Raw genomic sequence first — 12,023 nt, forward strand, 5'->3', positions numbered from 1 at the left:
ACACCCTACAGTTTTTTACATGTACACCCTATTCTGAGGGTGCAAAGAAAAGCACCCTGTTCGGAAGGTGCTGAATTAACACCCTTAGGGTGTCGTCCACGGGACAAGCTCATTTACACCCTTCTTGGTGTAAAAATTTTTACTGTGCACTTTTCAAAATTTAGGTGGAGGTCTAACTTCATCTGCATTTTCTGGTTGCATGACGCAAACTATAAGTATATATTTTGTTATACTAATATATTTTCTATTATCTTTTTTAGTTATAATACATCAAGAGAGTAAATAAATCTTCTTCATGGCACGTTCTTGGTGAACTCTTTCATGTAAATAGGAACATCATCATCATCATCACCATCATCCATAAAAACGCATGCTGCCATCGGTCGACCGGCCAGTTACTCTCATCGAGGATTGTAGCAACGCGCGTCGGGGCAGCTTCTCAAAGCCCGTCCGCTTGCCTGGCTTCCCGTGTTGCTGGTGTCGGCGCTGATTTCCTGTGCCTACTACGCCTATGTTCTGGTTTTCTGCCGGCTTATTGTCGGAGAGGAGAGCACAGCCAAGGCCGTAGCGTTCGGCGCCGGATTTTATCTGCTTCTGTCCATGTGCATCTGGTAAGTCGCAGAGTACCTAACCGGGACGTTCGTTTCTCTGGTGCTGTGCACATGTTCTGGGTGTCGCTCCTATAGGTCTTCTTGCGCATTGTTTTGCGCGTGGATGTTTCTATGGGAGTGAGAATATTCGAAATAAATAAATACTTAACGCAATATATTTACAAATGTACACGGGGAGTCCTCCAGCCGAGAGGGTGGAACACCGCAACCAACAACAACACGAGTAAAATTGCAATCGTTATCTTTGGCGCCTCGATTGATGGAGCATTCCTTCTTGTTCGATTCGACTTTTAACAACGTTAACAAGCTTATGGCATCTGATATCAGAGTAACTTGAGGAATAATGTCATTGTCAACGTCACATAGTTCATTGCCTTTGCTATACGAGAACGTTGAGATCAACTACATAGATCCTGGGAAACGTGGTGCGATTGCTTTCGCATCAGGCTGATCACCTGCTCTCGTACCATCACTGCGTTCGTACGGAGCAAAAGCTTAACTTCGTAACAAACTTTAATTTGCTGCGTCTCACCACCACCGTTTAGCATGCGCTTCAACTTCTTTCTTAGGAATTCAAATGAATGCCATGTTTATGTCCATAGTCTCTGAAATACAAGCAGCCACCTTATTTATAATCTTTTCCACCCTCAGTCAACTATACTCTGCACAAGTGTTTTGCGCTGTGGAATTTAGTATAATTTATTGTTTACGTCGTACTGTTAACGTGTCGTTGTACAGGTCGTACGCGAAGATGACGGCGACGGCGATTCCCGACGTCCCACCAGCGTACCTGTTGAGCGTGGACCAGGAGCAGGTTCTGGCCAACTGTCAAAACGAGTGCACGCGGCATGGTCTGCTCGAGATGCTGGCATCGCAGAAAGGCGTGTTCACTCGGGGGCCAGGTGGTTCCGCGCGTTACTGCGTGTTATGCCATTTCCTCAAGCCGGACAGATGCCACCGCTGCTCCACGTGCCGAAGGTGAGCCCGCGTACACTGTGCACTTGCACATGGAACGTCATCTGGTGGCTATAAAAGAGATTACTGCATCAATAAAAGATTTTGTTAGCGATGCATGTTGATGCTGCTTAAAAAAAGAAGTCAAGAACCTGCCCTTCGTGTGAGTCTCGTGCTCCTTTGATGTGAGAAAGCTTTCTGTTCATAAAGTTTTCTCGTTCTGAGGGGCATGTCACCTTTTTAGTCCTACAGTAAATGTGTATATGGACGCGTGCGTGAAATTAGTGATTCTTATAGAATGGTTTTCCTCTTTGTCTGTCATTCCTAAAGTGCCTACAGTACACATAACTGAGGACTAAAATGTTTTACGACCTCTCTCGCAGTTTATCGATATGCCACAAACGCAGACCTGCTATAAATATTTTCGCAGATGCATCATCAAGATGGATCATCACTGCCCGTGGTTCAACAACTGCGTCTGCTTCAGCACCTACAAGTTCTTCTTGCTCACTCTCTTCTACACGGTTGCACTGTGCCTATACGGCTTGGCCACCCTGACAGCTCACTTGGTTGAATGGTGGTCGGACGCGTGGCTTCGGAAGCCGTACGCTTTCCACGTGGGCTTCCTCCTGGTCGTGGGCACCGTGCTGGCCGTCGCTCTCGGCTCCTTTCTTGTCATGCACCTTTTCATGGTGTCAAAGAACGAGACGACGCTCGAGAGGCTGCGCGACGCGACGTTTCAGAAATTCGGGGACTCGTTCGATCTCGGGAACCGCTACGAAAACTTCGTAGAGGTATTCGGTCCGCGAAAAATCACTTTGGATGATTCCAGTATTCACGAGTGTTGGTGACGGCGTCCGTTTCCCGACCAGGCTGCACCCAACGCGAGACACGGTCGAGCCTCGGGCATCTGCCGTCATGGTGAACTATTCTGCGGCTACCTACTCGATGGGGTCAACCGGTATCAATAGCAGAGCTGACGTCGTGAATATAGAACGATAATCGACTGAGGCCTCTAGAGGCTCCTCTAAGAAACGTAACACGACTGCATTTTGATGTTTTTTCTTTTGAATTACGTTCCTATATGGCTCACAATAAGCACATTACATGCTCTTTATTTCCCGAGTGTGGCGCTCTGTCTCCTTTTGTGGCAAGCTACACCACATCTTTTCATTATATTTATCTTTGTTATAATATTTTGGTACATCTGCGAATCGAATAAAGGTCTCTCATAACCTTTCACGCCCCCCCCCTCTTCCCCCTTCTACCACTTACACCACCCCGAGCTTCGCACAGTACCAACTGAGCACAAATAAGGATTAATTTCATTTAGTAAAAATGACACCTCATTTAGGATTCCCAAGATAGCCACACCGCTATCTCGACTCCACCTCATATGTCAAACAGGTGCCATGCTGTGATCCTACGACATGCGCAGACCAGTACTCTACTCGTACGTAAAACCGCCTTTATGATAGGCCGCAATGAATACAGAAATGCACAATGAACTTATATGAAGTGACCATTTAACAATATATATAGTAGTGAAGAGGAATGCCCACTACCTAAGCGACATGACACGTTCGCGCGAGGCGCGAGCTGGGACTGCCTGGTTGCTGCTGCGATGATGCCCGTTTATTCGGCCAGCTCTTGCTGCTTCTGTCCTGACGCTGCTACCTCTTATCGTCTTGCATTTACATTGTATTTTGGTGGAGGCTGCTGCGGTTTACGCCGAACATGGAATTGCGTAGCCGAAAGCTGCCGTCCGTCATGCCTGACGACGCTGTCTCCACTCCCCCCCAGGCTTCGCCACCTAGGGGCTGTCCCGGTGCCCAGCTCCTGCGTGAATCCGACATCTTCAGCGGCACAGACGAGAAAGACGTTGAGGATTGGCTGGAATCCTACGAACGAGCCAGCGCTACCAACAAATGGGATCATGCCATGAAACTGGGTACCGTGATGTTTTATTTAACGGATGTCGCCAAGCTGTGGTACAGAAACCACGAGGCGGACATTCCTACTTGGACGACCTTCAAGACCTGCATCACAGCTGTTTTTGGACGCCCTGGGGTGCCCAAATGTCGCGCAGAAGAACGCCTACGAAGCCGTTCGCAACAAACTAGTGAGACATTCACCAGCTACATTGAGGACATCCTCGACCTCTGCTGGCGTGTTGACCCGACGATGCTGGAAACTGACAAGGTACGACACATTATGAAAGGCATTTCCGACTACACCTTTAAAATGCTTCTCTTGAAAAACCCGGCCAGTGTCTCGGAGCTCATCGTGCTGTGTCAGAGTTTCGACGAACTCCGACGACAGCGTCTTCTCATGCGACACCCTAACGTCCCGGATGACACCCTCTCAAGCTTTACAACCACCTTTGACGATCACTCGCTGCTATCGCAGATCAAGTAGTTTGTTCGCGCTGAGGTCGCTCGTCAGCTGTCGCTGCTATCAACAGCCGGCCAACCACCATCACATCTGCCAGCAAACATTCGTGAGGTCATCCAGGAGCAAGTTTGCGCGGCTCTGCCACCTGCCCGTGACACTTTGCCGTTGTCGCCCCTGTGGCCTGTGCCGACGTGAATGCACCTCTAAGCTATGCTGAGGTTGCCGCAAGGCCACTTCTCCAGACATTTAGGTCACTACCATCGGCTGTGCCCACTCCTCGGTTCACTCAGCCAAGGTCCCTCCAGAGTAGTGGACAATGGCGTACACCCGACAATCGGCCGATATGCTTTGCGTGTGGGTTGCCTGGCCACATAGCGCGATACTGCAGCCGGCGTGTCCCTGCCTATCAGCAGAACTACCACCAGAGCTTCGAACCTGTCTCTTATGTGCCACAGCGCCCTTCGTTCGCAGGCTCTCAGCATCCCGACCAGATGTCATCGTACGCCGACCACCACCCACCTGTTAACTGCCGCTCGCCATCACCTCGACGCCGCTCGCCATCGCCGATGCGTCGTCGTCCGTCATCGCCGGAGCGGGAAAACAGATTGCCGCAGTTCCAGAGGCAGGAACTGCGTCGCCAGCGAAAAGACCAAGGCCTCTCTCTTCACCGACGAATGTACTGGACGTATATGTGGACGGCGTCGCTGCACTCGCTCTCGTCGACACTGGTGCTGCAGTCTCAGTGATCAGTGTCAAACTCTGCCGCTTGCTCAAAAAAGTTATGACACCACAAGCAAGTATATCGCTTCGTACAGTAAGCGCAGAGCACGTCACGCCGGTCGCTGCCTGTACTGCTCGCATTGCGATTGACGGCCTTATCTATGTCGTCGAATTACTGGTGTTAGATTCCTGCTCCCATGACCTCATTTTGGGCTGGGATTTTCTCTCCGCTAATAAGGCCGTCATCGATTGCTCGCGCGCTGAGGTGGCATTTGAAGTGTTTAGCGACACTACTTTACACGACGCTGTTGAAACCGGGGACAAACTATTTGTTGCTGAAGACGTTACGATACCGCCGCACTCTTTCGCCCTTGCCATGGTGTCTTGCAACGTGCTCGCCGAGTCAAGTGCCCTTTTCACGCCATCTGCCGTTTTCGTTCGTCGCAAATGTTCGCCGCTACCTCATGCCCTTTTGGAACTTCATGACGGTGGGAGCAGAATGCTCATCTCGAATCTGCTGTCATCTCCTGTAACACTACTTCGGGGCGAGTGCGTCAGGCGTGTTTACAGTCTCGACCCTTCTGCAATTATTGACATGCCAACTGGTTCTTTCGCCAAACACGAAGTCGCTGGAATAACGTGTGCCTCTACGCCGCGGAACACTAGACCTGACATACTGAGCAGCTCCATTGCCGACACGTTAACAGTTTCGCAACGTGCTCAGCTTCTACGACTCCTGAACAAGTTCCGTTCTTCCTTTGACTGCCAGCATAGTCCCCTCGGCCGCACATCGGCTGTGTGTCACCGCATCGACACGGGCATCTATGCACCACTGCGCCAAAGACCCTATCGCGTGTCCGCGACAGAGCGCCAGGTTATCAGTGACCAAGTAGCTGACATGCTCAAGCGTGGCGTCATGCAGCCTTCGAATAGCCCCTGGGCATCTCCAGTCGTTCTCGTTAAGAAGAAGGACGGGTCAATTCGCTTCTGTGTTGACTACCGTCGTCTTAACAAGATAACTCGAAAGGACGTTTGCCCCTTACCGAGAATCGACGATGCCCTTGACAGCCTCCAAGGTGCGGAGTTCTTCTCTTCTATTGACTTACAGAGCGGCTACTCGCAAGTCCCCATGGCGCCTGAAGATCAGCCTAAAACGGCCTTTGTCACACCTGATGGCCTTTACGAATTCCGCGTCATGCCTTTCGGTCTTTGCAATGCGCCCGCAACATTCGAGCGGATGATGGACAATATTTTGCGTGGCCTGAAGTGGAAAACATGCCTGTGCTACTTAGATGACGTGGTTATATTTTCGCAAGATTTTCCCACGCATCTCTGCAGGCTAGATGAAGTACTACAGTGCCTGACTAACGCCGACCTTCAGCTCAACCTGCAAAAATGCCGCTTCGGTGCTAGTCAGCTCACGATCCTCGGCCATGTTGTCTCTAAAGACGGTATTCTTCCTGACGCCACTAATCTTCAGGCAGTAGCAGAGTTCCTAAACCCTCATCTCTGAAGGATCTGTGAAGCTTCCTTGGCCTCTGCTCATATTTCCGCCGCTTTATTCAGAATTTCGCGATGATCACCGCCCCTTGACTAAATTTTTACGGAATGACTCGAAAAGTTACACTTGGTCACCCGCCTGTGATGATGCCTTCAAAAAGTTGCGCCACCTGTTAACCTCACCGCCAATCTTGCGTCACTTCGACCTGGCTGCTCCGATTGAGGTGCACATCGATGCAAGCGGTGTTGGACTCGGCGCCGTTCTCGCGCAGCGCAAATCGGGATTCCAGGAGTACGTAGTCGCTTACGCAAGCCGTACCCTTACCAAAGCGGAGAAGAATTATTCTGTAACAGAGAAGGAGTGTATGGCAATTATTTGGGCTCTAGGTAAATTTAGACCGTACTTATATGGTAACTCTTTCGACATTCACCGATCACAATGCACTTTGTTGGTTATCCACGTTGAAGGACCCCTCCGGCCGTTTAGCTCGCTGGGCTTTGCGGTTGCAAGAGTTTGACATGCGCGTTGTCTACAGGTCTGGCCGATGTCACACTGATGCCGACGCGCTATCGCGTTCACCCGTATCATTCGACAGCTCTGCTTGTCTATCTGCCGTGGACGAAACGGTTGCGTTTCCAGCAAACTGCGACATGGCGTCTGAGCAACGTAAGGATGACTGGATCAACGCTCTTCGGCGATTTCTATCAGACCCATCGACTTCTCCATCTTCTCGAACATTGCGCCGTCAAGCGGTTCCCTTTGAGATCCGCGATGACCTCCTTTACCGCAGGAATTACAAGTATGACGGCCGAAAGTGGTTACTGGTCATACCTCGCCATCTTCGTGCTGCAATATGTTCAGATTTCCACGCTGACCCTCAGTGCGCCCATGCGGGCATCTTCAAAACATATGCTCGGCTTTCCTCCCGGTTTTATTGGCGAGGCATGTACACCTTTCTGCGCAAGTACATTCAGTCATGCCCGCAGTGCCAACGACGGAAAGCTCTGCCTCATCACACCTATGGTCCGATCCAGCCAATCCAGCCCAGCCAGGCCTTTCGACCGTATTGGAATCGATCTGTACGGACCTCTTCCATTCACGGCTTCCGGAAACCGTTGGATCGTTGTCGCTGTTGACTACTTGACGCGATACGCAGAAACAGCCGCTTTGCCTGCAGCACGCGACGTATAATCTTTCCTCCTGTGGAACTTCATTCTCCGTCATGGCGCACCACGTGAACTTCTCAGCGACAGAGGACGTGTGTTCCTCTCTGAAGTCGTCAACGCACTCCTTGACGAATGCCGTATCATTCACCGGACTACCACCGCCTACCATCCCCAAACGAATGGCTTGACGGAAAGATTCAACCATACCATTGGCGACATGATATCTAAATATGTTGCCTCTGACCACTCCGATTGGGACCTCATTCTGACTTTTGTAACATACGCCTACAACACTTCTCCACAGGCGACTACGGGCTTTTTACCATTTTTCCTGTTATATGGCCGAGACCCTTCCACCACACTAGATACCATTCTGCCCTACCACCCCGATTCCTCCGAGTCTACGCCAATCTCTGAAGCTTCCCGCTGCACCAAGGAATGCCGTAAGCTCGCCCAGTTGTTCACAACCATCGACAAATGGAGACAAAAATCTCGGCGTGACGATAACCACCCGTACCCTAACTTCGTTCCGGACACCCTTGTGTGGCTTTGGGTTCCAGCTGTCCCTACAGGTCTTTCTTCGAAACTTGTTTCAAAATACCAGGGACCCTACCACGTTGTCTCACAGACTTCACCTGTTAATTACATCATCGAACCCGTGACGCCATCCACAGACCAGCGCTTTCGGGGTCGTGAAACTGTTCACGTACAGCGGTTGAAACCAAATTACGATCCGCTCGTACTCTGTTCTCCGTGAGTTGCCAGGATGGCTCTTTTTCTGACGGGGAGGATATGTAGTGAAGAGGAATGCCCACTACCCAAGCGACATCAACACGTTCGCGCGAGGCGCGAGCTGGGACTGCCTGGTTGCTGCTGCGACGACGTTCGTACATTCGGCCAGCTCTTGCTTCTTCTGTCCTGACGGTGCTACCTCTTATCGTCTTGCATTTACATTATAATATTGCCGCGACAGGTTAGCCACGTCCAAGTAGCCGCCGCAATCATCATGGCAAGAGCACCAGCAAGACCCGGCTGGCATGCGTCACGCGTTCGGGCGCTCCAACAACGAGAAAGAGGAAGTTGTTGAATCTGTGCCTCTCGCCTACTCGGACTCGACGACGATAGTCATTAGGCTTGTGGGCACAAGTTCGCCCTAATAAAGTTGCTTGTTTTTTAGCCTGTCTGCCTCAGCATCGCTACATTTCTGGTGGAGTTGCTGGGTTATGAATCGAAGCCCCGCGAGCTCAAGACAGCGTAGCCCCGACGACCAGCCTATCAACCCCGTGGAAGTGACTCCTGTACACCAGAGGGCAAGTCGCCGTCTTCGAGGTGACTCACCTGAGTTCGGTCCTCTTCACTTCTCACCAAGGGGAATTCAAACAATGGATGCCACCACAATGACTACTCAGGTAACACCAGCACAAGTGTTCATTAGCCAACCGCACCAGCCGCCAGTATTCCACGGCGACTCGTACGAGGATGTTGAAGATTGGCTGGACCTGTTCGAGAGAGTGGCGCGCTTGAATGGATGGGACGGAAGAGAGAAGCTCCGTCGCGTATACTTCGCCCTGGAAGACTTCGCAAAGACATGGTTTGAAAACCATGAAACCTCGTTGTCTACCTGGGAGGTATTTCGACGACAAGCGGTGGCTACGTTCGCGAACGTAGACCGAAAAGAAAAAGCGGAAGCTGCTCTTCAATCCAGGAACCAGCTCACAAACGAGAGTGCTGCCATGTACATTGAGGACATGGTCCGTCTGTTCAAGCGTGCGGATTACAACATGGCTGAAGATAAGAAGGTGCGCCATCTAATGCGCGGAGTAAAGCAAGAGCTGTTCGCCGTTCTCGTCCGCAACCCTCCAAGCACTGTTGCTGAGTTTTATTCCGAAGCAACGGCCATCGAAAGAACACTAGAACAGCGCGCTCGGCAGTACAACCGGAATGTTAACTGCGCATCTGCACAGCTATTCTCTGGAGGCGTGCGAAACGACGTTGAAGCCCTGCGAGAGCTCATTAGATCAGTTATTCGGGAAGAACTGAGCAGACTGCAAATGCCCCAGACTTCAACTGCACTATCTGTTACAGACGTTGTTCGTGACGAACTGAGGCAGGTCATACGAGAACCAGAGCGTGAGCTGCAGCCAGTTCGACCTATCCGAACGTACTCTGAAGTTCTCCGACAACCCACATTACACAACAATGCAGCAGTTGCGATGGCGGCGACTCCTCTCCCATCTACAGCACGCAGCGCACCTCGTCCACGGGAACCAACGGCTACCTATCTGCCCCCAGGAGCACGTAGCACGCATCGCTATGCGGATCCTAGGCCCAGGAAATGTGACGTCTGGCGTGATCACGAGCGCAGGCCTCTTTGTTTCCATTGTGGCGAAGCGGATCATTTGTACAGATTCTGCCCTTACCGACAGGCTGGATTAAGAGGCTTCCCGTCGTATGCACCGTGCCCCCGAAACGGCGAGCGACCAGCGGAGATTGAGGAGTACTTGGCCACGCGCCAGAACTCGCCACCTCTACGCCAACGTCGGTCACGGTCACCATCGCCTATGCGCTACCGGTCATCCAGCCCACGTGCACCTTCAAGGCAGCCTGGTCATCGCTCTCCAAGTCCACTCCCGGAAAACTGAAGAAAGCGACCTGTGGAGGTGAGGCCGCTGATAACATCAATTACGAAGATCCTCCAATATGGCTTGAGGGCGACGACGGTGTATTTCCGGTAAATCGGTGCAACCACGAAAGCGTTACTTCAGATTTGCGGTTGAGAATAGAAGGATGGGAGCTGAATGCCTTAGTCGACACCGGTGCTGATTATTCAGTGATAAGTCACAAGATGGTGAAGAAGCTAAACAAAGTTTTGACACAGTGGAGTGGATCGCAGATACGCACGGCAGGTGGTCACATTATTACGCCCCTTGGCAGATGCACCGCAAGACTTGAAATACGGGGCTTTATTTACGTTGCCGATTTCATTGTGCTACCAGAATGTTCAAGAGACCTCATTATAGGAATGGATTTTTTGCGAGCTAATGGCGCCGTAATTAACCTGCGTAGGTCCAGCGTGTCGTTTTCGACTGAACGAGCTATACCTGTAGAGGAATCTGAGGGACGCCTAACTGCTCTACGCGTTGTTCATGATGACGTAACTGTGCCAACACGCTGCAGCATAATGGTGCTCGTAGAGAATGACGCATCTTACAACCGCGAAGGCATAGCGGATACAAATGTAGGGCTGTTTTTGAAGAAAGGTGTCTGCGTAGCTCGGGGTCTTGTTCACTTGACGAATGGCCGTGCAGATGTCCTACTTACGAATTTCTCCAATGAACTTCAACACATCGCTCAAGGCACGGCTATTGCCTATTTACACGACTTCTGTATGGCGACAGAACTATGCAGCTTAACCACGTCAACCACTCGACCAGTGGCCTGCAACATCGACACATCCGTGACCGTCAACCAGAGCCTTCCGGACAGTCAAAAGAAACAGATTTACGCCTTAGTAAAAGAATTCTCTGATTGCTTTTCAATTGCCTCGAAGGTCCAGCGCACGTCAATTACGAAACACAGAATTATAACGCAAGACGACACGAGGCCTATATGCCAGCATCCATATCGAGTGTCACAGAAAGAACGGGAAATCATTAAGAAGCAAGTGGAGGAAATGCTTTCGGATGATGTCATCCAGCCTTCGAATAGTCCATGGGCGTCCCCCGTAGTGCTCGTTAAGAAGAAAGACAACACGCTTAGATTCTGTGTTGACTACCGAAAACTCAACAGTGTAACTAAACGAGATGTCTACCCCTTGCCACGTATTGACGATACACTAGATCGGCTGCGATCCGCAAAGTTTTTCTCTTCCTTGGATCTGAAAAGCGGATATTGGCAAATAGAGGTAGACGAGCGGGATCGTGAAAAAACGGCATTCGTAACACCAGATGGCCTCTACGAATTCAAAGCGCTTCCATTCGGCCTCTGTTCTGCGCCAGCGACGTTCCAGCGAATGATGGACACTGTCCTCGCGGGATTGAAATGGCAGTCATGCCTAGTGTATTTGGATGACGTGGTGGTATTCTCTGCAACGTTCGACAAACATCTAGAGCGACTGCGCACTGTATTACAAGCCATCCGGTCAGCAAACTTGACAATAAAACCCGAAAAATGCCACTTCTGCTTCGAAGAGCTGAGATTCCTTGGACATGTCATTAGTTCTGACGGTGTTCGTCCTGATCCAGAAAAGACAGCCGCTGTTCAGAGGTTCCCTACACCCAAAGACAAAAAGTCAGTGCGTCGATTTTTGGGTTTATGTGCCTACTATAGGCGATTTGTGGAAAACTTTTCAAAGATTGCGGAACCTCTTACAAAACTAACGAAAAACCACGTGCCCTTCACATGGGAAAGCGAACAACAGAAAGCTTTTGATGAATTAAGAAAACGGCTACAGGGTTCACCAATACTTGCCCATTTTGATGAGACGGCTGACACTGAAGTCCATACCGATGCCAGCAATGTCGGTCTCGGCGCCATCCTGGTCCAGTGGCAAAATGGTCAAGAGAAAGTGTTAGCCTATGCCAGCCGCAAACTCTCAAAAGCTGAGGCAAACTACTCTGCTACTGAAAAAGAGTGCCTCGCAGTCATCTGGGCAATAAATAAGTTTCGACCCTACCT

At 50.7% G+C, this 12,023-nt stretch overlaps 2 protein-coding genes across 6 annotated transcripts in view; both read left to right on the top strand.

Moving 5' to 3' along the window:
- Positions 1 to 12,023, top strand: part of LOC142784684 (uncharacterized) — a 285,299-nt gene that overhangs the window by 136,251 nt on the left and 137,025 nt on the right. The window lies entirely within an intron of this gene.
- On the top strand, positions 1,363 to 6,192 carry LOC142784767 (palmitoyltransferase ZDHHC2-like). Its single transcript, XM_075883266.1, has 3 exons — positions 1,363 to 1,589; positions 1,996 to 2,412; positions 6,018 to 6,192. The coding sequence occupies exons 1-3, from the start codon at positions 1,363 to 1,365 to the stop codon at positions 6,190 to 6,192; spliced, it is 819 nt and encodes a 272-aa protein (XP_075739381.1).

Source organism: Rhipicephalus microplus, unplaced genomic scaffold (assembly GCF_043290135.1).
Source record: "Rhipicephalus microplus isolate Deutch F79 unplaced genomic scaffold, USDA_Rmic scaffold_15, whole genome shotgun sequence".
Lineage (NCBI taxonomy): Eukaryota > Metazoa > Arthropoda > Arachnida > Ixodida > Ixodidae > Rhipicephalus > Rhipicephalus microplus.

Coding starts and splice junctions, on each gene's coding strand:
- LOC142784767 (XM_075883266.1), top strand. CDS start 1,363: ATGACGGCGACGGCGATTCCCGACGTCCCACCAGCGTACCTGTTGAGC. Junction 1,590..1,995: donor CGCTGCTCCACGTGCCGAAG/GTGAGCCCGCGT, acceptor ATATTTTCGCAG/ATGCATCATCAAGATGGATC. Junction 2,413..6,017: donor TCCAGTATTCACGAGTGTTG/GTGACGGCGTCC, acceptor GCATCTCTGCAG/GCTAGATGAAGTACTACAGT.